A 25,575-nucleotide genomic window follows, 5' to 3' on the forward strand; every position below is an offset into this window, starting at 1 on the left:
CTGAGGTCTCTGAAAAGATAATTCTTGCTTCTGTTACTCACAAACGCTTCTTTTAATCCTTGAAGAACAAGTAGGAAGCAAGGGAGCTTAGATTCTTACTTCAGGCCCAGCAGGGTGAAGTCAGGGTTAGAATCTAATTAATCATTGTTGTGTCCAGTAACTCACAAACAGTACAAGAGTCAAATTCTGCCACTTTTGCCTTTTCCCGATCCTTTCCTTTATTTGACCATTAGTATCTGAAGTGGTTCAGACATATCTTTTGATCCATATCCACAGCTACAACCAAAATGGTTTCTCATATCACAGCCCAGCTTTGGGGTTTTCTGTCTCTATTTTTCCTCGGTACAGCAAGCAACAAAATAGATGGTTACAATAGCAGAACCCAACAGCTTCCAAGAACTGAAAAATCTTGAAGCAGCTGCTAATTAGGATTTTTAAAATCTGCAGTGCCTAAGATATTTTAGAGCACATTTTATTCAGAAGAATTGTTAAATGTATGAAGATGAAAGAGATGGATTACAGGAGAATTAAATGTAGGGTTTAACTGAGAAGTAATCATTTTCTATGAAAGATAATGACTCCTCTTGAGGCTAGTATCAAGATTTATTGACCCAGGAGGTTAATATTGATCAAACCCAAGGCAAACAAAATATTAGACCTTGAAGGAGAGTAATCTTGATATTGAAGCCTTGCCACCGAGTGAACAGGTCAATATATCTGGGTGCCAGAATCTCAGGTTTTGAACACAGAATGGTGGGGGATATTAAACATGTCTGACATGTTCTGTGTACACACTCTTTATTCTCATCAGCAGGAGATACTTTATAGCTGTGTCCTTCCCTGCAGAGCAGTGTGTGAGAGTTCAGGCTTCACTCACACTCCTCATTGCAAATGTGATGGGTCTCTGCCTCAGGTGTAACATAAGGCTGAAATCAAACAACTCCTTCAGCTATTTATTCATATCTAAGTGATATTTTTTAATAGCTTTCACTCCAAACAGAAGGAGGCTGCTGCTGCTGCAAAACCAGAGTGAGAATAAATTGAAAAACCAGAGTACTGCAATATATAGATTTGTTATTGTATCCAACACTCTGGAAAGCCAGGAGAAAAAAAAAAAAAAAAGAGTTAAATTCTGCTATAAATTGATAACAAGAAAACAAGTCACTTATGTGGATTAACTAATCAATGAGTCAGAGACAAGGAAATGTACCACTAGAGACATGAAAATAGTCTATAGGATAAGATCACCAGTTAAATGTGCTGGGGGCAGAAGTTGCCTTTTTATTTCTGTTCATATGGAAACAAGCAGAGGAGGGTTTAATGTACCCAGCAAAACAAAAGTGCACCCATTCACTGCTGAGAAGAGCAGTGTGTACAATATAACCTGCAATTCTAATTGATTTCAGTGAAAATAAATAAAATATCATACAGATGGCTTATTTTGTTTATTCAGAAAACACGTACAAAACCAACTAAGCCAGCAGTACTTAAAAATACAAACATAAAATGTCTTTCTATTCCACCAATCAGATTTTAAGTATTGTATTTTTAAATCTTAAGTTTATATATAATTTATATCTTTATTTATCCTGATTTTAATTTTATTTGAAAGACACCCTGAATGAATGGGACTGGAAAAAATCTGATCTCTTTTCAATCAATTATTCAATAATGAACACTTTCTGAATTCCTGTAAGAAATATTTGCACGGTATTTATTTTAAAAAGAACTAACAAAAATTTGGTCTTCTCAGTGCAAAATAGGTGGGACCACAGCAATTAACATAGTGAACAACTACCATATTGAGGAAATGCTTCCATTTCCTTGTTAAAATGTTGATTTTTCCGGTTTTGCCAATGCAAAAGGAGTATTGATTTCCTCTGTTTTGTCTATTAAAGTACATTCTCAGCACCCCACATTTGGATGTTGTAAAAATTCAACAGGCTCACGTGCACTGCATGATAAATAACCCAATTACAGGCACATATCTAATTGGCAGGAACTGAAGGTGCTGATAGAAAAGCCTCCAGTTTAAAGTGCATTACATCAGTATTTTGTCTCATTTACATAAAGTTGTAGGTACTTAACCTGAATGCCTGGCTCTAGGTCCTGCCATTCCATGTGCCACCTTCTCTGAAGCCATCTCCAGGCTCCTTTTAACCAGTTCCGCAGTATATTAAAAGAAAAAAGATGGTGCACAGTCCCCTTTAAAACAGGCTTTTTTCAGATAAATCTTATTAAGAACTCTGATTGTGTCAAGGATCAAGCTATCAAATATGGCTTCAGTCATCCTCATCTTCACTGTGAATTCATCATCACCATAGGAAGTCCACTGAGATTCTTCCTTGTGGAGCTCCTGAATCTAAAATATAACATGAAAGGAATTTTGACTTCAAGGATAAGAGGTTCACAAAACTATTGAGACACTGCACCTAATCCAACAACTTTATACATGCATCATTAATTTATTTAATTTAAACCACTCACAAGAACTGGAAATACTGGGTTATTAATTCAATAAAAGGAAGGTGCTAATTTGAAGTTCTGAAGTTAATTTAAGAAGATGTGATTCTCACAAAAGGATGAGAATTTCTAGTTTAAATCCAGAGGAAATAAACAAATCCCCACTGCAAAGTCTGCTTACCAGAATAAGGTCCACTCTGTCTCTCTTACAGTTTCCATACTTGGTCATATTTAGGAATTTTCTTTTCATTTCTAAGTCATTCTTTTCCAAGTTCATTATTTTATTAATTTCACCCTGAACAATCATCTACAAAATAAAGAAGGCTGAAAAGAACTCTCCTCATAGGAAGTCACTCCAGATGAGTGACAGGTGCCAGTGTGAAAATCCAGCTTTAAGTGCAGAAACATCCCAAAGTTTAGGGGACTGATCTAGAGGTAGCTGATCAATACTGGCCACCAAACACATTTTAATCATAATATTACTTTAGAGGTTACATACAAATTAGTCATAATTAGGAGAGTTTAAAGGCCCATTCTTAACTCCACACATAGGGAATATTTTCACTAATTAGCTCAGTCTTGTGTTTATTCAGGCATTTCAGAGTAATGCTGTTTTCTTCTCCCATCACCTCAGTTACACTGCTGTAATCCTCCCAAATCTCACATTTCTTTTTGCCATTGCAGTGTCTGCTCTTTTCACTGATTCTTGTTCCTGTACTTTACACTGCCAGAACGTACCTTGACATCACTAACATCCGTCCTTTTGCAGAGATGCCTTCTGGAACAGTGGGATCCCACATTTTTTTTCATCCATGGGAACATATTTGTCTTTGCAGTCACTTGAACTTCTGCACGCAGCAACTCACGGCTCAAATCAAATATAACCTGTAACAAACTCAGCAGGACATTGAAGTCAGGAGACCTGGATTCTCCTGGTCTACAGCATTCCATGGAACTTGGCTTTTCCTGAACAGACCCAAACCAGACACTGGGTCAGCTGTCCAAGGTCTTATGGTGGAACAGTGGCAAGAGTCTGGACATTTATTCAACTGGAATTATTCTGCAGCAAACTGCAAAATACTCCTGGTAGTAGCTTTCAGTGTCCCTTTAGCTATATTTAATGTTAGCAGCTGGAATAATATTAAGTATTAGCTAATATGAGTCAGCCTACAGAACACTAGAAGCATTAATTAACAGTTAGTGATTTAAAAATACCTGATTATACATCCTCTTGCTTTCCACTTCCAAATCATTCCCTGGGAGATCATTATATTCAAAGTACTTTGGCACATTGATGTTCCTGAAATTTGAATTTATGTTCTCTGGGGTCCATAATTCTTCCACAGCATATGCAGACAAATTCTTAAAATAAGAACTGTTATGTGGTATCACAAGAGGAACTTCCACAGTTTTCTTCCAAGGAGCTGAGTGCCACTGGTCTAATTTGTACAAGTATTGCTTTTGTGTTTGTCTCACCAGCACATTTTGGTCAGAATTAGGCTGATCAAAATCTTCAGAGCTTCCAAAAACACCAGCATCAAGGATTTTTAAAAGGAGCTTCAAGAGAGACAAAGAAAAGCCAGATGACATATTCCATATTTCCCCACAATTTTTAGATGTATTGAGATTATTAGCAACTGATCAAGGTTACACTTAAAACCATCTTATTCATGGGCTCAAAGAAAGGCTTACTGATGTATTATTAAAAAAACCCCAAACCTATTTTAACTGTATTTGGCAGAGTTCAGAATTAGAAAGAATTACAGTTCTGGAGTTCCATGAAAATTTTTGTCATTTGCAACATTTTTGCTCTAAATGTGGAACTGCTCTCCCCACCACCCTCAAAGCAATTTTCTCACAGCCAGGGGCTAGAAAGGAGTCAGGCAGATGAGCTGACAAGGGTTCAGTTTTGCTCTAAAGTTCATAAAAATTGACGTCTTTGCAGATTTATCAGTTTTGACAACTGACAAATTCCAATAAAGAAGCCACATTTTCTTTGTTTGGACAATACACGTGCTATCCATTGGCTACAGGATAATGCCCTGAGTGAGGAATGGGTCACATGAACTGAGCAATCTGGTTCCTAACATCCACATGATATAATTTATATGGATGATGAAAAACTGGGCCACACGAATTTTTGCCTCTGTAGACCCAGCTTCAGGGGCAACACTTGAAATAAAAACATTCCTACTGTACTTACAGGCATAGTGGTTGGAGAAAGTTCTGGAGATAAATGAAGTACCTTGTCTGCTTTTGATCTGTGTTTTCTTTTAATCTTCTTATATTCTTTAACTGCATCGTCTATGAATTTAGTTACAATTCTGTCTGTTACTGTGTGACAACCATGTATGCAAAGCGTATCAAAATCACCCAGTGAAACATCAGAAACCTTTGCCGATGGTTCAGATAAAGCTGCAACTAAATTTTCTTTGAGGAGAAACACTTTCTGATTGTCTTCTTGCTTTAGGCCTTGGCTATAATTCATCATGTCTTTTTCAAAGGCACTTTTATATTTGTGTTGAGCTGTTTCAGAAAATGCAATTAAAATGTCAAACAGAAGTTTTTTACTGAGTTCACTTGCAATATCATCAGCAAGTTTAATTCTTTTCTGATCCTCTACCAAGCAACAAATATTTTTGCTTGTGTTTACCTCATCTGTCTTGCTTTTCTTTGAAAGAGCATCTGCAAATATCCTTTGTTTTATTTGTGCCAGTTCTGTTTTTTCGTTATCTGATCCCAAGCACATTAAGTTATTTTGACAGAGAAATTCATTACAGTTACACTGGTTGGAATGGGGAAACTTTTGCCTTTTTCCAGACAGCAAGGCACTGTGTAACCTAGATTGGTTTTCTTTCACTTCCGAACCTCCTGCACTGTTTGTGTCTTCTGCTTTCTCCTCTGCAAACTCCATTCTCTGCTCAACATCTTCAGAACATTTGCAGTCTCCTTTGAGGGAGTTATCATCATCATAGAAGGAGTCGGAGTCTTCTTCATCCCCCATATAACTGGAACTATTTTTGTTAGCCCCCAACAGGTGTGAAATGTCATCAGATCTGACAAAGACCCCACAGTGCTGAGCACACTCAAAATACTTCACCCCTTCATAAGTTCCAGCATTGTCACCTTCAGCTTTGTCCAGTGCAACACCAGCCCAATGGCCACTGCCAAAATGAGTCTGGCCTTTGAACATCAGAGTTCCAGGCTGGCTCTGCTTTACCAACACTCTGTCCCCAATTTCAAATGATGATAATGGGTCGTCACTGTCCTCCTCAGCACTGGGCAGCTTTACATATGTTTTGCATTGTTTCATTGGGAATTCAGGACTTTTACTGCCACCAGAAGAATCTGTATTTGACACAGGCAGAAACTCCAAATGCTGCAAAGGCATCTCCTGTTTTCCATGCTGATGTTCTGATAGACAGCTGGAAAGGGCTGGAAATGTAGATTGTTCTGAGAGACAACCATCCTGAGTTGAAAAAGAACCACTTGTGTCTATACTGAGCAGGGGAAATTCTTCAGGCACAATGTTATCAGGTAATGGGGGTAATGCATCCATTTTCAGTGATAAATCTTCATCCAGGCCCTGACTAGACTCTGAGCCTGTCATTTGTTCCGGTGGAGATGGGAAATCATCCGTGCCAGAGGCAGGATCACCATTTTTCATTGCATCTGCACCTAAAGGGGGAGGAGGAAGATCTTCACTTGGAAATGACAAATCCTTTTTGTTAGAGGATGGCAAGTCAGCACTTCCAGAGGACAATACTTCATCCAGAGGACAAAATATTTCCGACAAGATATCCTCATCAGTTGGAGGGAGACCCTTATCACTAGTGGAGGTTGCATCAGTGCATGAAGGGCTGGCAGCTGCATCATTCCTCAGTTTTGGGATCTCCTGAGAACAGGGTTTGTTTCTGCTGCAGCTTTGTGAGACACCCCGATGTGGCTCAGCCGTTCCCTCAGAAGGGTTTTCAGACTGGGAGGAATGTGCTGACTCAGTTCTGGAGGCATTTGCTTCATCTGCTGGAATGAAGGAAAGCAAGTGATCAGTGCAGCCACAATCCAATGCATCTCCAGGGTATTTCTGAGAGAGGGATGAAGTCTCAGTTCTGTCATCTTCAGGCAGCCCACGCTCATTGTGTTTGTCACTCGGTGATGTCTCCTTTCCATTGCTTATTGCTATTGGCATATCTTCTGAGAGATTAGCAAACATATCCCCACTGTCATAGACAAACTCTTCTGGGACACTGACATCTGTGTCCTCTCCATGTTTCAGCTCTAATACCAGGTCTGAAATGGAACTGTTCGAGATGTCGACTGCAGACACTTTCTGAAATGCTGGGGGTGAAGAGCCTGATTTGGCACTTTCACATTTCAAAAAGAAGTTGTTTGACTTGGATGATGATTCAGTGGAAGTTAATCCTTCAGAAAATGCTTTTAAATTTAGTTCTTCATCAGAAGCTTCATGAGAAATATGGTCCAAATGCTTCAAACATTGACTGGCATCCACCTGATGGATCTCAGAAGAGACAAGCACTTCCACTTCTTTAACTGGAACATTTAAAAGAATTTGTTTTTAAAATCATCATTTTATAAAAAATATTTTATAGAAGAGGTTGCTGATATATCACTTGGGATACAAAAATCTATAGTGCTCCTCACTATGATATCTAGGAGTAAATTAGGAGTTGGACTTTATGATCCTTGTGGGTCCCTTCCAAATCAAGATATTCTATGATTCTATGAAATGCAGAAAGACGATTCATTAGAAAAATGACAGAAACAGGAAATATTGCCACAATATGTAAATATTTATATTACAGAGATTATGCATACCCAGAACTATGTAAATGATATAACTGACTCATATATAAACAGACAGTTTTATTTTTTACCTGTCCTACTGAGAGTAAGAAATATGAACTGAGGATAAAACCTGGAAACAAAAATAACTCCAGTATGTCCTGTCCAAGTCTATCTTCAAGTGATCTATGTTCTTTTAAAAAGAACATCCTTAAATTCTTGAAAAACTGCCTCAAAAGAGGGTAAATTGTTAATGACACAATCAGAGTAAGTTATGATTTTGTTCTGGGGAAGCAGTATAATCATCTCTCTTAATAAAGCTCCAAGACATCCCCACCATCTTGCCCAGCAGTGATTTATACATTGGCTATAGTGAGCAAGACACTTTGGTAATAAATGAGAAGATTGTCTCTCTTTCTGTCTGGATTAAAGTTTGATTGAAGTGGTTGAAACAGATTGGACATAATAGCATTAAATATGATTGACCTGTTCCTTCAAGAGTATTTTCTGCCTGAACCAGGCATAAGTTACACCAAGTAGGAAGGATCCCCAGGCCTTTCACTGGGTACTTGCTGCCATATGGATTAATATCTTCATTATCTTTAGGATCAGTGTTTGGGTTTGAAAGAAGTGCCTTTTCCTCCAGCACAGGTTCCTAGAATACAAATATTTAGGAGACAGAGTTAATGTCTTAAGGAAAAAGTGCACATAACCAACACACAAGGCTTATTTTGACTTCCTAAAACTGCCAAATGAGTCTTGTGTTGGTCCTATCTTAAGGCAAATATAACCTGGGTTACGCTTTCTTTAGGCATTAATGTAATTCCAGAGGTGATCCTTACCAGAAATGCACCCTTTTTGTCTTCTACTGTAATGAGTGTGGCTATAGGTTCCATTCCAGCTGAATTTGTAGGTTCCAGAGGTAAGAAAATGTTATCCTGAGCCCTAAGGGACTGCTCCAAACCTGGGGACTCCTCCAGTTGTTTCTGGTGTTCTACCAGTAACTCCTTGCTCTCAGTAGAAAAGCTGTAAACAGTTAGACAAGGAATTAATGATTGGGAGTTGGTTTTGTGTTTCCAAGTTAGTCAAGCACAACCAGAAGCATTTAATTTGTACCTTTATTGATCTCCTATGGATTTGCCATGACTATCTCTAGACTGTTCACATACACGTTTTCAAAGCAGCAAATGAGTAAAGCCAGAAACACTCTGAATAGAGTATTTATTTCTCCATTCTCCTCCCTCTCACTTGATCCTGTATTTTATATAATCAGTTTTCTAATCTGCATAGACAAGAATAGGAGGAAACTGTAAAAATCATCAGCACTTAAAAAGCAAAACCAGGGTCAAGCTTTGAACCTGTTTGCCTTCTTAATTTCCAATCAATTATAGCACATCAGATTTCAATAGTTTTCATTAAATTTTTCACTTTAAATATTGCATCACAACTTTATGGACATTTGGGATATCAGATACTGATTGTGATGGTGAATTTGAACTTTCCTCTTACTGTAGAAGCACAAGGCAACATGATTCATACTCAGGATTTTCCATTAGAGGTACAGTTCTAAAATAGACAGTCGAGTAAGTTATTCTGTCCAGAAAAAAAAAAAAGTAGGTTTTTTTGGTTTTCTGACTTGTTTTTACTTTCATTCCTATTAATACTTTTTAAAGGTTTTTATTTTTTGTCTTTAAAGGAGACCTATGTAGTATTCCCCACCGCTGATGTTTAAGGACTTCAAAATAAATATCCTAATTCAGAATATATATCCCCAATTCTTAGTTAAAAGTTTGTACATTTACAATAACCACAAGTTCCTGTATCCCTTATTTCTAGTATTCAACATTCAGTAACAGAACCCCAAACCAGCAGCTTTTTCTGCATGTTGGTAATTTATTATTTCACTTGCTTTCAGTTTTAAAAGTATTTCCCAATCCTTTCCATCCCCTTACAGCCCTGCTTATTAACTTGGTTCCTGATCAGTATAAAATATGAACACATCCATGCAGATGGATAAATAGCATAACTACCACTCTGCACTCCTACACAGGACAGAGATCTATGGACAATCAGCCAGAATTTGGGTACATTTGAGTTCCACCAGCCCCTGGCTGCTCCAGACTGACACCAATATCCACTGTTCTCCTATGAGCAGCCTTGTCAGTAATAAGAAGTGAAAGCACAGCCAAGAAACCTTTTAAAGATTTCTCTGACTTGTAATCAATAACACCATGAATTATAGATCAGTTCCATGCAGGGATTTATTTGAAAGCCTTTCCCTGTGGGGACTTAAGTAAATGCACGAACCTGACTCACCATCCTGCTAAAGCTCTGGGTAACACTGAATGAAAGGGGGTTTTAATTCATATAGATAAATATATTGTCTTTAACTGCTTTTTCTCTTCCTGAAGCAAACCAGGTTTTTGTTCTGAGCAGAGTGGATACGGTGGGATTCTCATTCACACTGCTCAGCTCCTCCAGCCCTGTGGAAAGCAGACAGGGATGCAGGGGATACAGCTCCTGGGGAACAGGAGGATGGTGATTTCTCAGTCTGACTAAACTCCTGAACTATATCTCACTGTGGGCATTTTACGTGACACCTCCATGCTTCAGTTTAAGCAGAAAATTTAGCCCTACGTCTTACAAAATCCTTCTGTGGCTGAATCCTCAGTGAAGCACAAATATGCTCTGAGGGGCTGAGTGACACAGAGGCTCGGAGCCAGACGATGACAAAGGAGTGAATTTCACCAATTAAATCAATACATTTCTACTCATTCCATATGGGTATTGTGAAGCCTAATTAATGTATAGTTGCAAAGTGGTTTGGGTTTGTAGTTAAAAGCCACCATGAAAACATGAACTATCATTAGCAGTTGTGTGGCATCATTAAAGGTGCCCTGAGGAACTCACCATTTGGGACAGAATGATAAGCAGTGAACTTGATTTATCAACTGCTTGAACACAGAAGTTTTCAAAATTTATCATCGTAAATTCCCTCTTTGGAATATCTAAAGCTCACACAACTATCTAGGACATACCTGTCTCCATCTTCTCCCCTGGACTGGGTCTTATTTTCAGCAATCACTGGGAAAGGTTTTACTTACCCCTCATATTTCTTGCTCTGCTTATTCTTTAGCTGGACACAACTCTCTTTACTCCCTGACTGTGACTTTGTAACCTCTTGCTTCCCAGCCAAAGTGTGCAGCTTTTCCTGGAGTTGTGCTGTTGAATGCTGCATCATTAAGATTTCTCTCTGCTGCTTTAACAAAAGCTTCCTTTCTCGATGGGCTGCCTTGTGGATGTTTTGCAGGTTCTGGATTTCTGCCTACACAAAGCAGAGAAAGAAAGGAGCATAACAGAGTTAAGAAAACAGAGATCTACTTAAAAATATGCATAATGTTTCTTAACATAGGGCACTATTAATCCCAAAATACCCTGAAAATTCAATATGTAGGTTTCTTCCTTTTTATAAAAGAATTTGCAGTTTTATTTTTCACCTGGGGTTTCACCTGTGAAAACTGATGACAGGTAAAGGGATATTTTGATGGGGTGTCAAGAGCTGAGACCTTTAAAAATGAATTGTCTTCAGATCATTCAAAACTACAGGGTGCTTGTAATTCACACAAGGAATTCCTTTACTTAAAGGAGAGGTTTGCACTACATAAGGAGCAGGACAGAAATTTTCTGACTACCAAGTATAATTATGAACCCTGCATAGTGGAATAACTGAGACTATAAAATTAGCTGTCAGATTAATTTAATATATTTCAACATCACAAGCATAAATCAGTGGAAACCTACATTATACGACCTGTTTGTTATGGCATAAATAGAAAAATCCACAATAACACTGAGGTAGCAGAAGAAAAAAAAAGATGTTTTCTTTTATCCAAGATATACAGACTGCTGACTTTGGCACAAAACCCACCTCAATGAATGTAGGAAACATGCAGAATAATGGATGCAAAGTGATTTTTAATTTTTTTTAAACGCAAACCCCACTTGATCCAGCAGCTCCAGACACCTCCCTGCATCCTCCCTGTGGATATGAGATGAATCCCAGCTCCTCTCGCTGCAGCATTACCTGCTCCCGTTTCAGCTCCGTCAGGATTTTGTGCTGCTTTGCTGCCACAGCAGAGGCTCCAGTACTATCCTGCAGGTTTTCCAGAACACTGGAGATCAGAAGGATGAGAATCACAGTCAGATAATTAAACACCTTGAATTTACACCAGGGATGGGAGCAAAGCTCCTCTCAAAGCAGCTATAGGTATGGAAGGCTCTGCAGAAAGTTCCGATACACTCAGAGGGCACCTCACCACTCTTTGGTGCCTGGACCGCTCCTGAAGCAACTGGAGTCTCCTGAGCTCTGGGGAGAGACAGCCTCCCCTGGGGGCTTCCACACAGTGTCTAAGCCCAGTCAGTGCTGAGGGACACACTCACTGTCCATCCCTGAGGGCACCTCAACCCAGTCAGTGCTGAGGGACACACTCACTGTCCATCCCTGAGGGCACCTCAACCCAGTCAGTGCTGAGGGACACACTCACTGTCCACCCCTGAGGGCACCTCAACCCGGTCAGTGCTGAGGAATACACTCACTGTCCATCCCTGAGGGCACCTCATCCTGGTCAGTGCTGAGGGACACACTCACTGTCCATCCCTGCAGGCAGCTCAGCCTGGTCAGCACTGAGGGACACACTCACTGTCCATCCCTGCGGGCACCTCATCCTGGTCAGTGCTGAGAGACACGCCTCACCATCCATCCCTGCGGGCACCTCATCCTGGTCAGTGCTGAGGGACCCCCCTCACCATCCATCCCTGCGGGTACCTCATCCCGGTCAGTGCTGAGGGACACACTCACTGTCCATCCCTGAGGGCACCTCATCCCGGTCAGTGCTGAGGGACCCCCCTCACCATCCATCCCTGCGGGTACCTCATCCCGGTCAGTGCTGAGGGACACACTCACTGTCCATCCCTGAGGGCACCTCATCCCGGTCAGTGCTGAGGGACCCCCCTCACCATCCATCCCTGCGGGTACCTCATCCCGGTCAGTGCTGAGGGACACACTCACTGTCCATCCCTGAGGGCACCTCATCCCGGTCAGTGCTGAGGGACACCCCTCACCATCCATCCCTGAGGGCACCTCATCCTGGTCAGTGCTGAGAGACACGCCTCACCATCCATCCCTGCGGGTACCTCATCCCGGTCAGTGCTGAGGGACACACTCACTGTCCATCCCTGAGGGCACCTCATCCCGGTCAGTGCTGAGGGACACGCCTCACCATCCATCCCTGCGGGTACCTCATCCCGGTCAGTGCTGAGGGACACACTCACTGTCCATCCCTGAGGGCACCTCATCCCGGTCAGTGCTGAGGGACACCCCTCACCATCCATCCCTGAGGGCACCTCATCCTGGTCAGTGCTGAGAGACACGCCTCACCATCCATCCCTGCGGGCACCTCATCCTGGTCAGTGCTGAGGGACCCCCCTCACCATCCATCCCTGCGGGTACCTCATCCCGGTCAGTGCTGAGGGACACACTCACTGTCCATCCCTGAGGGCACCTCATCCCGGTCAGTGCTGAGGGACCCCCCTCACCATCCATCCCTGCGGGTACCTCATCCCGGTCAGTGCTGAGGGACACACTCACTGTCCATCCCTGAGGGCACCTCATCCCGGTCAGTGCTGAGGGACCCCCCTCACCATCCATCCCTGCGGGTACCTCATCCCGGTCAGTGCTGAGGGACACACTCACTGTCCATCCCTGAGGGCACCTCATCCCGGTCAGTGCTGAGGGACACCCCTCACCATCCATCCCTGAGGGCACCTCATCCTGGTCAGTGCTGAGGGACCCCCCTCACCATCCATCCCTGCGGGTACCTCATCCCGGTCAGTGCTGAGGGACACACTCACTGTCCATCCCTGAGGGCACCTCATCCCGGTCAGTGCTGAGGGACCCCCCCTCACCATCCATCCCTGCGGGTACCTCATCCCGGTCAGTGCTGAGGGACACACTCACTGTCCATCCCTGAGGGCACCTCATCCCGGTCAGTGCTGAGGGACCCCCCTCACCATCCATCCCTGCGGGGACCTCATCCCGGTCAGTGCTGAGGGACACACTCACTGTCCATCCCTGAGGGCACCTCATCCCGGTCAGTGCTGAGGGACACCCCTCACCATCCATCCCTGAGGGCACCTCATCCTGGTCAGTGCTGAGAGACACGCCTCACCATCCATCCCTGCGGGTACCTCATCCCGGTCAGTGCTGAGGGACACACTCACTGTCCATCCCTGAGGGCACCTCATCCCGGTCAGTGCTGAGGGACACGCCTCACCATCCATCCCTGCGGGTACCTCATCCCGGTCAGTGCTGAGGGACACACTCACTGTCCATCCCTGAGGGCACCTCATCCCGGTCAGTGCTGAGGGACACCCCTCACCATCCATCCCTGAGGGCACCTCATCCTGGTCAGCGCTGAGGGACACCCCTCACCATCCATCCCTGCGGGCACCTCATCCCGGTCAGTGCTGAGGGACACCCCTCACCATCCATCCCTGAGGGCACCTCATCCTGGTCAGCGCTGAGGGACACCCCTCACCATCCATCCCTGCGGGCACCTCATCCCGGTCAGTGCTGAGGGACACCCCTCACCATCCATCCCTGCGGGCACCTCAGCCAGTTGGTGCCTCACACAACAACCCCAGAGGAGGCTGCAGTAGAAGCTCAACTCTGCTCTGGAGACACTAAAACCATGCAGGCTCCTTTCGTCTCTTCATGTTTTACTTGCTACTTGCTTCTTAAGAAGATTTTACATTTGTTGTCTTCCCCTGAAAGGAGGAAAACCTGTCCTGGCCGAGCAGGCCTCTGCCGGTGCTGCCCCCCGTGCCCCTCACCGTCTCCGGTGGCCCAGCCAGGCCAGCTCGGCCCTGGCCCTGTCCCGCAGAGCCTTTCTCCGGAGCCGCAGGAGCACTGCCTGGTGCCGAGCCTGCAGCTCCTCTCCCCTCAGGCACTGCTCCACCACAGCCAGGCTGGAACCATGGAAGGTGCTGGAGCCTCCGAAGTGTGGAACAGCTGCACTCCACTGGGGACAGAGCAGAGCATTGGCGTCATTGGGTGAACAGTTTGATAGAGGGGCTAAAACCAAAAAAAACCCACCAACCCAGAGAAAGAAATGCCCTTCAGACTATTTCAAGAGCTGGTGTTACCTGGCTGTTGGAGCTGGCCTGGCCACTGCTCTCTCCAGAGTCCCAGGTCTCCCCGTGGGAGAGATTCACCTGAGGTGACAACAGACTCAAGGCATGGTGGCTGTGCAGTGACTGCCTGTGATCTGCTGGCAGGGATCCCAAGGCAAAGAATTAACATCACCAAAAATAAAATATTTGAAACAGAATGAAAAAAAGAGACCCAAAAAATGACTCCCACAGTACAAGTTAACATCCATTCCTGAACTCAAGGTGCCTTTGGCAAATACTTGTCAGCTGGGCACGTGCACTGCTCTCAGCAGGAGCCAGAGGAGCCACTCCACAGGTGTTCACTGTCAGGAGCAAGGTATGGACAATAAACTTCCATCTAAGTCAAATCTTGATAAACAGGTAAAAATTAAAAAGTAGGCCCATCAATAGGGTAAATAACTCTCAGCTCCCAACATGATTTTCTTAGAAGGGCCAGGAGTGCAGAGGAACATGGCCATGGTTTAAATAAGCACAATAAACATAAGTATTTAGGTCAAAATTTTCAAAATTAATTAGAAAATTGTGTTCCAGACCAGGTTAAATGGGGCATTTTCTCAATATCACCAAATCCTTAAGCTTCATGTTCACCTCCTTGAAGCACTGAGCAATATGAACCTCCTCCTCGAGGTTTTCTTTCTCCCACTATTTTAGGATCCACTGGACTGTGCTCTCTTTCTATCTTCAATGCAGAGTGTCTCAGCGAACCCATCTCTTGATTACTGAAGATAAGAAGGTAAGAAAAAGGAAATTCTTTCTTATTGCAGTCAGAGACACAATTTCAATTCCTAGCTTTCACAGCCAAGTCCTCTGTGACAAAGACTGAATCTTTTTCAAACCAGAATGCCGCTCATTTTTATGTGATACTGAAAGTTTTACCTGTGCAATGGTGCCTTTCTGGTAATTGCATCAATAAGACCCTGGAACCAATTCTCATGTCTTTATACCACTTTAAATTAACATAAAAAAGTGCGCAGACAATATTCTAATTCACATCAATGATATGATGGTAAAGCAAAATGAAGAAAATGATACTTTTCACACACGTTTCAGAGGGGTTCCTACTTCTTAAAAAATACAAAACCTCCCAAAACATTGCAAAAGCGTTAATACTGTAGTTTGGGCATAAATCACAGTAAAAAGACTATATTGGAATTATTTTAATGCCCCAAAATATTCACATAGGCAAACCACAGGCCAACCCTTGGAGTGCCTCGCTGTACCCTGCCTCCTGTACCTGGCAGCAGCAAGGTCACCTTCCAACCAGTGTCCTCTCTGTGTCTGCTCTGCGTGGTACACTCTTGTCACAGAAGGATCACTGCCTCTGGAATTCCTGCTCTCCTGCACACACAGAAATTGTCACACACCTCAGTGATCTATTTGAAAGGCATGACATTTAAGCCTTTTTTTCCTCATCTTCTTGGGGAAGCACCTGGTTGTAGATAATGCTTTTCCTATGCCAACAGTTCCTAAAGAGCTGGATTAATTAATGGGCTGGATACTACTCCCAGGGAGAAAACTGTGTGGGTATATGAAGGTAAGGTGGAACAACAGCTCACAAATTGCTGTGCATTCAGAACTGCTCTCATGAGAGTTGAGGCCTAGAGGTGTTGACACAGGATCTGAAATCATGACTTACCTCTGAATTGTGCTGCAGCAGGTCCCTCAAAAACCTGTGGCTTTCCTGAACCTCTTGCTTTGCTTTCTCCCTCAGCACCATAAGCTGCTGTTTCTGCTGGAGCTGCTGAAGCTGTGTTAGGAAATGACACATTATAAATGATATCTTTAACCAGGTGACACAACACCTGAGAGCTGGGGGGCAAAGGGCAGGACAGGAGCTGCACAGCCAGTTTCTGTCACATCCTGCTGCCCTGCGCAAGAAGCACAAATGCTGCTTTGGCTGCAGTACAGCAACATCTCCTTACCCACCAGAGCTATACTGAGGTCTCCAAACAGCAAACTAGGGATGGGACCTCACCTTTATAGTCCATGGGGTTATAAACCTGACTCAGATCAGCTGATGCCAAATGATTATGGCCTAAGCACACCCGAATCTGGGGATAGGGAGCACCTTTTTACCTGGGAGAGCAGGACTGGAATTCCCTTTGCTCCTTACACAGGTTTCCCACTGACCTTCAGTTTGTGAGCCAGTAGTAGGGAGGTTTGCCTCAAAATGTCCAGATGGCTCCTGTGTTTTTCTTCCAGCTCTGGGTGGCCAAGGTCTCCCTCACCTGCAGGAGTTTAGGGGACCATCACAATGGGAATGTGTACATTGTTCCTAACGGCATTTTCCTTTCAAATCCTCCCTGGGCCTATTTTTGGAAGCCTCCCTAATCTGACATCTGCCTTTATTCCTGAAATAACTTCTCTGCATACATTTACTTCTTCTGTTATAAGTGGAGAAGGGAAATGCCAGTCCTGCACCCTGTCAGGAAATGTGTGAGCATAAAGTCCTGCAAGTATTGGGAAGAGGCAGGACTTGAGGGTCCATGCCAGGAGAGAGAAGGAGTGAGGAACAATTCCTGTTCTAAGCCTGAATTTCAGAGTGTGGGTTATTGTCACTCTTGGTCCCACTTCTCCTTTGCTGCACTAACAGGATCAACACCACTGGGTACAAAAGAAGAACTTCCCAACCTTGTGACAAGGTTTCCCAAGTGACAAAAGTCACTTCTTTGGGAACTCGAGCAGCATCCTGCGTGTCCCCTCCATCTGTTTTGGGATGCAGGCTGGTTCTTCTCTTTTGTCACAGGAGGACGCAAACCCCTGGAAAAAAGCTTTCATTTTTGAGTGGGGATGTTTTCCTTCCTGTTCCAGGTGCACTTATTTCACTGCTACTTCCTCATTGTACCTCCCCTGCCTCTGTGACAGTGCAGCTGATATTATGTTTACCAGCGAAATGTTCTTGGCTGCTTGAGCTTCTCAGATGAATTGCTCAGCTTATGCAAACAGGTTGTGTGTTTATTCTGTGCTGTGCCACTGTCACAGCAACCAGAGTCATAAAAGAATTGAAGTGTGTGTCATAAATAGAAATAGGTTTGGCTTGGAAACTCGAGATAAAATCTCTATCCAGGTCACCTGAATCCAAATTACCCCATGGTGCAGGATAAGCCCATGACATGCAGAGTTTGTTTTTGCTTTGCAGACTGAAGGGTCTTTAACACAGAAGGAGCAAAGATGTGGGCTTGTTTGCATGCCAGGATGGGTTTTGTGTTTATGTGGGTGTGAGTGAAATAAAATATTAAATCTTTGAGCCTGGTGCAGATTTTCTATTAGAATGCTGCTCAGTTTTTGTAAACAGCTTGATTGCAGATTTCACTTTCCTCCTACAGTGGTACTATAGGAGGCTTCTCTTAACCCCCTCCTTTTCAGAGTCAAGAGACTGGATGGAAATCTCACCCTTTATTTTTGTAATGGGCATTTCCTGGTTTTGAAGGGTGGTTTGAAAAGGCAAAATCATACTAAATTATCTAGACATGCCAAATTATGGGTTCACCCTTACAGAAAGCTTTTTGATTTTAGCCAATCTTTCTAATTTTGAGGACTGCATCAGGCTCTTTAATGCTGATAGTTACTAGAGATGATTTTGTGCAATTTTGTGCAATGGAGTGGATGAAAGAGCTGGTTTTAGTGCAGGGGAGTTTTGTTAGTGGTTCTAAGCAATATCATAGAAGAAAAAGACGAGTGAACAATTCTTCCGTGGGTCCACAGATAACACTTTCAAAAATTCCTTCAATACTAACAAATAAGGTCATTCTATAAAAAAGAGTTACAAGCTAAGTTGTCTGAGTAGCTTTTAATACTAATATCTGGGCCAGTGAGAAATATGATCATGTATTAGGATATAATTTAAAACCTAACAAATATTTTCAAGCTGTGCCTCAAACTGAACAATGCTGTTGTTCTGCCCAAAGCCCAACCAGTGTTACTGACCTCAAAGTGATTAAAAAGTTTGCTCTGATCTCTTTTCCTTCCTTTTGAACGTAATTTTCCTAATTGTGGCTATTTCCAGATGCATTTCTTGTGTTGCAACATTGTGCATTAAAGAAAATACCATCTGGCTAAACTTCACGTCCTTTTAGGTGATGATGAATGGCATTTACTGCCTACCCAGATAGCTTCAATGTGCATACACTCAGCCTTGTGAAAAAAATGCTATTTATTAAATCACTTTCCGCTGCACCTGCAGAATCTCAGCAAAGCCCTGTAGAATCTCTCTGACATATAATTAAAAAAGCCAGGCTAAAAGTCTCATTTTTCTAATCACTTGAAGCAAGGCAGAAGCATTTACTGCTGCTTTACTCGAGGACAGCTTTTTCTCTTTCTGCCCATGTCAGCAATCAGACCAACCCAGTTATTATAAAAATACATACTTGCAACTTTAGCTGTAAGCACAACTTTGGCTGCATTATTGCTGGAGGTGTATGAATATGGGGTGTAAATTGTCCTGAAATGCTGCTGTGGAGTGGAGCAGCAGATCCAGAAGGAATTTCCCCATTTGCCCCCATTCAGGCAGTCCTTCCCCTGTCCAAAATTCCTGTGTTAGCTCAATTGCTTTATTATTTCAGGATGCTCTTCAGGTAAGGTGAAATCCCACCCAGGATTTCAGCACTCAGTGTGCAGGAAAGGAGCTGCAATGATGACAGGTAAAAGGGGGGAAGAAAAGAGCTTTGGTAACTCCTGATCACAGCTGAGAAATGCAGCACAGGCAGTTTGGCCCTTCTTCAGCAAGACCTGTGAGCCAAGAGCGATCCCCAAGCAAGAGACTTGAAATGTGAAGGCTCTGCCTGTTCCCCCAGGAAATCCATGGGCTGATCTGCACTCTGGAGGACCTCGGAGAATCTGTATTTCCACAGCTGCTGAATCAGGTCCTTCTCTCCTCTCTAAACACGTCTGGTATCCCACTTGCCACTGAAGAGTGGCTGCTTACCAAACAAGGGGATTAATGTGGCCTGTGCTGCTCCTGTGCTCTGCATATTTTGTGTTTATATAAATCCTCTGGTGTAGAGGGCTGGCCCGAGTTCAGCTTCCAGCCAGATGTTGCAGCACATGGCAGTGCCTCACCCTGCTGCTGCCCCTTCTCACACAGAGCTGCAGGACAGCTCTTGGCTCAGGATAGCAACAGAGCTGGGCCTGAACCTGGACCTAACCAGAATCCTGAATTTCCGTGGAATGCTCCTTCTGTTCCTCATCAATTATTCTGAACTCTCTCAGTCAATGACACCATCATTGCAGACAATTCCAGAGGTGCTGGAAGGGAGACTGGAGCTCACTGGAGCTGTGGGAAATACAAAACACAGCCTAGGATTTGGGAGGGAACACGAAGAACTGCCTTAGCTCAATGCTCTCCATCAGACCACAATTAGCTGAAGCCATGCTGATACACTTCTGTGCTGATTCCACTAATTTAATAATTTCTCCCTCTTCCAGAAGCAAGAAGGCAGCTCCCTCTAGTGATATGAGAAAATATGTCAATCAGCACTTTAGGGGAAAGATGATACGTGTAAATATATTTCCCTTGTAGTTCAGGTTAAAATTCTGCATTTTAAGAACAGTGGGAAAAATTAAATTCACTTTCCTAATGCAAATTACTCTGAAGCAGTCACCATGCTTAAGCTTCAACATTTAGAAAATACTTTTTTAACAATTAATTTGAGCTTAAATTTTGCTATCTCTCAAATACAAAAAAAAAAAAAAAAAAAAGGAAACAAGAAGTCTGGTCTGATGAAATGAGACTTCTGGCTCATTCAGTCCAGTCTGGCTCAAAGACCATTCCCTAGATTGTGGGAAGGGGCACAGGCAAAGTGGTGTATTTTTTTGAAATAATCAAACTATTTATTTAATAGAAATACAGAAATTTGGGTACTGTGGGCTGTATTCAGAGGACCAGCTGAAATAGCAAGGAAAGTATAGCTCACCTCCTCAGCTCCCTGTGGGAGAGACCTGGTGGTTTGGCAGGAATGACAGAAAGATTTTACACACTGGTGTAATATACAAATCTCTTCCTTATCAGCTCATTGGTTATACCAAGTTTTGTGCCTAAACTGATGAGAAATTCATATAAAAGCAATGTGAAATAGTTCCCAGTGCTACCTGTGGAGACAGTTTTTGTTCACCACAGCACGTGCTTATAGGATTTGCAATTCTGGATTTTATACTGGCTGTGTGTAAAAAGAAAATTCAACAATTCAGGACAAGTTCACTGTCTTACCCCAGGCAGTAAACAGATACAAATATTTTGTGAATATCTTCTTCTGTCTGCTTTAAGATGTTTAAAATGAATTTTGTTATTTTGCCAAGTATGTCCACTACAGAAAATCTTTCTTTGACACAGCAGTGGGTGGTCAGGTGACGTGTGTCCCTCTGGAAGGTAAATACGTGCATTTGGCAGCAGTTGTAGAATTACACCTCATTATGCTGCGTGTGCACGATGACTTCTGTGTCCTGTGAAAGGACAGAGCCAAACTGCTGGGCGATGCCTCCGAGCAGACAATGCAGCCTCGAGCCTGAATGCCCCATCCCTGCTCAGGGTGGTGACAGACCCACTTGTGACCCATATTTCAAACCCACATTGTGTCCACCACGACACTTCCGTGCCACCTGTGCAGCAGCAGGGCCGTGGTGGGAGTGCTGCTTCCCAATCCAGCAAATACTTCCCAGCTCCTGCAAATACTCAGGGAAGGGGAAGGTTTCTCCTGGGAGAGACACGAGGTAGCAGCTCCTGTTGTTTCTGTGGTGAAAAGTGGATGGATGGGTCTTGCAGAATTGGGGCCCTTAGTTATTAATAGTAAATAAATAGGTTGTCTTTCGCTTAGGGAAAAACGCTTCAGACAACAGCCTTGCTGCCCAATCGTCTGAGATGCCCAATCGTCTGAGGTCCCTGGGGGTAGGGAGAAGCACAGTGAACAATGCTGGCTTCTCCACCACCCCAAAATCCAATATTATGTATAAAATATTGTGAGGAAAACAATGAAGAATCCTTAATAAGAGCAAAGGCTTTTTGTAAGTACCCTCTTTGAGGAAAGGTTATCTGATCTTGTTCTTTTGTCTGGGAAAAGCCCTTAAAACAATGCACCATCTGCTCCTGTTTGGTGGGAGCAGGCAGAGATCTCTTCAGACAGAGCGGTCGGCACGCTACTGGTCGGCTTTTAACCCTTTCGGCCACAAACTTCCCCTTGTTTCCGTGCAAACCTTTGCTCCGGGCAGAAGTGGCGATGTCCTGCACCCTGGCCAGCCCTGAGCACTCTGCAGCACATCCCTCCGTTCCCCCTGCATCCTGCCCACGTCCTGTGCCTTGATGTCTCTTGCTGTCCAAGGAGGACAATATCCTACACTGCTCAGATGGGATAATTATGAAGAGTTGATTGTAAGGCTCCCAGACCTTCAGATGATGCTGGGAGGTGCTGGAAATGTCTCTGAGCTAAATGGAGTTTGTTCCATCTGTAGCTGTCACTGTGAGCTGAATTCACACCTGTGACAGGACAGCATGGAAAAGGCAAAGAGTTTCTATTGCATTTCATGCAATTTTAGTAATAATTTCATATAATCTCTTAGATTGTACATGAATGTTGAGAGGACAATTTTTCATGTACCCCTTTTTCACCTTCAAAATCTGGAACAGAACCATCTATTTGAAATTGCCCCTCATCCCAGAAGATTTTTCAGCCCTAGCCAGAGCCATTAGCAAGAATTCTGTTGCAGTGAGGGACTGTTCATTCTATTGCCACAGCACAAGAAGTACCTTGGGAGGGCACTGAGTGTCCCTCTGGGAGATGCCACCTTACCCAAGTCCTGCTCAAAGCCGTCAGTGCTCAGAGTGGCAGAGGGCTGGAAGCTCAGGCTGTCCCAGACCCTCAGGCTCTCTCCACGAGGCTGGTTGGCCATTTCCTCTTGGTTCTGAACTTTCAAAGTAGTCTCACATCCATAGTGATCCCTCCGTGCTGTGAGTACTCCCTGCGGGCTGTGTCAAGGTAACAACAATTGCTAAGTTTTTGAGATGTGTATAAAGCAATCTTTTGAACTAAAAAACAAAAGTTCTTTCATTTGAACAGAACTGTTACGTTTTGTTAAATGGAAACAAAAGGCTCCCTGAGAAGTCATACCTGCCAATGTACAAAATCTCCTGTCTTGTACCTTGATGCTGTCAGGAAAGCTAACAGCAATCATTGTTACCTACTCTAATTACTGCTCTGAAAGAGCTGGGTATTTTTCAAGCTGGTGGCAAACAGAAACAACAACCTTGCAGTGTGGAAGCTTAATTTATGAGGGCTGCATTGTACAATCTGTGCCATTGTTGGGACTTGGTTGCACAATCCTGCTCTGAACCTTGGCAAAGAAATCTGTTTAGAAACACAAAGTACTGAGCTCTGTTCCAGTGTTTCTGGGACTTGTGCTGAGCATGACTCTGGCCCAGCTAAAATCTGGGAGTGATAAATATGTTTTAATATTTCAAAACAATGTCAGCACCAAGTCCCGCAGACGAAGACCTCAGCTAATTGATTTTACTTTGTTTTGGTCTGTAACTATCTGAGCTTAACTAAAAAGATTAAGAAAGAAGGTGTGAAAATGGGCATTTATTGATCAAGCCTCAGCTGAACCACATGCGGGAGCACTGAGACACTGAAATGGTGACAGATGTTTTCTTTTTTATACAGAAAAATGAATGTGGAATTTTTTTTTTTTTTATCGGCAATCAGCTTAGGGAAATCTTATTTCATTTTTCTCATTAATAAGCTTTTCTTTGTTTTTCATGACCCAGAAACTGCTAAAACGATTAGTACAGCTTCCACTAACGCGTCTTGGATGTAGTCTTCAGAAAGCGGGAGCAAAGGTGGATGAGAGAGAAAGAACAGAGGAAACAGGGATTTCTTAAAAAGCAGTTGTAATATTCATTGGTTAAATGTGCTGAGTTTTATCTCTGCATTTGTGTTGTGATGGTTGTTTAGGCATTGTTTTCTCTGGCTCTTGGGAAATGCCTACTTCTCTTTGGGTCTGTGTCCTGGCAAGGGCATTGGTGGAAATCAATGCAGATTCTACAGAAAATACTGGGTTTACACAGCAACGCCTGCCCTCCAGACACAACCAGCTCTGCATAAACCACCACAACTGCCAGATGAGGCTCTTTGGGTTTGCACAAAAGAGAAGGTGTTGCTGGGTCCACAGGAGGAGGCAGAGCTGTGATCCAACAGGTGACTCTCCAGCCATCACCCTCTGCCCTTCAGGCCACCCAGAGCACTTTCAAATCTGAACTTACAGCAAAAATGGTATGATTTTTTTTGACTCTTGAGAATGTAGCCACTTATAAAGGTAACTGAAACAAAATAAGATGGAATTGCCCACACATTTTCTGGCGGTTTGGAGAATTCCCATCAGTGAGCGATTTGCATCAGCAACAAATCTCCGCCAGCCGCCCCTGTGGATGGCAGAGCAGCCAGGCATGAAATGGGAACATTTCTTATGGAAACAGGCACCTGCGGGATTTCGTGCATGAACATGAGCCGCTGTTTTCAGGGCTATAATTAAACATGTAAACAGCAAACTGTGCTGTTGAAACTGGCTGTGGAGAAGGTCATGCTCAAGAGCACTGAGTTTGGAGCGCTGGGTGCTTTGTATTTGTGAATGAGGGCGTCACACAGTCAGTTTTAACAGGTGGCTTTGTTCAGATCAGGTCTTGAGAGAGACAACTCTTGGTCTGTTGTAGTCAAATGTGGACTCCTAACTCCTTAGCAGTGGAAGTCAGAGCACAGACCCAACTCAGCTGCTTTTACCATCACATTTTCTAACCCAGCTCCAGCTACATCAATGAGAGCTCTACAGAAACAGGTTTACGAGACCGAGAACACAGCACTGATCCCTCCTGTTAGCACAGCCTGTGAAGTTTTGTGTGCAAGTCAAGAGACAGGCTCCCTTCACTGCCTGCTAACACTCCCCACAGAGAATGCATGCACTCACAGTGCAAATGTTCTGGAGCAGGAGAAATTCTGGCCCTGCAAAGTTCGTCAGTCACCTCCTTAGAGCACCCTGGTGCTGCTTTGTCAGGTGGCTTTCTGTCTGATCTGATCTGTAGTGAATCAGTTGATACCAGATCAACTTCAGGAGTGTCCAAGCTTCAGCAGAGGTGCAAAATTAGACTCTAGTTTATATGCAAATAAAAGCTGAGGACAAAAGACAGGCTTTTACTCTGAGCCTTTGTATTAATTATCTCCTTTACCAGTAGCTAAGGAAAGGGTTAGGCATTGGGTGGTCTTTCCTTTATGTTGTCCCCTCACTGTCACTGCTGCTGCATCACAGGGAGCCCTCAGCCCACCAGGAGATGAGTTTGGAGTCATTCACAATACAGCCACACTTTCCACTTCTAATCTCTAAATACAGCGATATTTTATCTGCAAGTAGCTCTCCTCATCTTTTGAAGCAGCACTTGCAAGAGGGTTGTGATTTATTGTTTGAGAGGTTTTATTGGTGTTTTTTCAGTGATGCTCTGAGGACTTTTTGACTCCGGCTGCTTTGCTTTCTCAGTAATTGCATTGTTCAGCAGATCAGTGCAATCTGTCTTATTTCTCCTTGGTTTGATGCTTGTCCCTTACAGCTGGGGGGGGCTGTTCCTGTTGGGCCCAGGGGGTCCTGCACCTACCATCCATTCCTGTGAATTTGGGTTGTGTCAGGACAAGAGTGATGGACCCCACGGCTGCTGGGCTGTGCTTCCCAAGGTTCAGTGCAGACACAGCTCTGACTCTCTCGACTGCACACTCTCAGCGCCCAGCGCTCATGTTTTATACATTTGCCATCTTCTGTGACAGAACAGCTCCATAATCCTTGCAACTGATCTCTCGGAGCAGAAATCAGCCCAGCCTTTGTGAGTGTGGTGGTTGTGCACAAAGAACAGGGGTTTAACTCTCAGTAATTCCAGTAATTACTCCTCATAACTTTGGTAAGCTCATCTGTCTGGACTTACCTTTCCAATTTTCATTTTCCTCATGTTTGCTTTGCGCTGTAAAGCTGTAAACAATCTTCTTGAAAAGAATGCTGGGCCTAATATCCCACCTTCCGTTAAAAAGAGAAAAAACACTCCTTTTCCCACTAGAGAAG

The 25,575-nt window shown here is 43.5% G+C and overlaps 1 protein-coding gene across 1 annotated transcript in view; it reads right to left on the reverse strand.

Annotated features, from left to right (window-relative positions):
• Nucleotides 1–1,349: 1,349 nt before the first annotated feature.
• The window catches only part of LOC116454463 (centrosome-associated protein 350-like), a 35,267-nt gene continuing 11,041 nt past the window's right edge, over nt 1,350–25,575 (reverse strand). The window contains exons 10-25 of the mRNA XM_032131107.1: nt 22,275–22,450; nt 16,627–16,724; nt 16,133–16,243; nt 15,731–15,834; nt 15,085–15,215; nt 14,470–14,591; nt 14,158–14,345; nt 11,351–11,438; nt 10,371–10,591; nt 8,109–8,292; nt 7,753–7,921; nt 4,667–7,014; nt 3,679–4,020; nt 3,202–3,348; nt 2,645–2,770; nt 1,350–2,362 (exon numbers count right to left, since the gene is read on the reverse strand). Of these exons, the coding sequence (XP_031986998.1) occupies nt 2,177–2,362; nt 2,645–2,770; nt 3,202–3,348; nt 3,679–4,020; nt 4,667–7,014; nt 7,753–7,921; nt 8,109–8,292; nt 10,371–10,591; nt 11,351–11,438; nt 14,158–14,345; nt 14,470–14,591; nt 15,085–15,215; nt 15,731–15,834; nt 16,133–16,243; nt 16,627–16,724; nt 22,275–22,450 (4,741 nt within the window). The 3' untranslated portion in view covers nt 1,350–2,176. The remainder of the gene's footprint in view (nt 2,363–2,644; nt 2,771–3,201; nt 3,349–3,678; nt 4,021–4,666; nt 7,015–7,752; nt 7,922–8,108; nt 8,293–10,370; nt 10,592–11,350; nt 11,439–14,157; nt 14,346–14,469; nt 14,592–15,084; nt 15,216–15,730; nt 15,835–16,132; nt 16,244–16,626; nt 16,725–22,274; nt 22,451–25,575) is intronic.

Source organism: Corvus moneduloides, chromosome 21, assembly GCF_009650955.1.
Source record: "Corvus moneduloides isolate bCorMon1 chromosome 21, bCorMon1.pri, whole genome shotgun sequence".
Classification (NCBI taxonomy): Eukaryota; Metazoa; Chordata; class Aves; order Passeriformes; family Corvidae; genus Corvus; species Corvus moneduloides.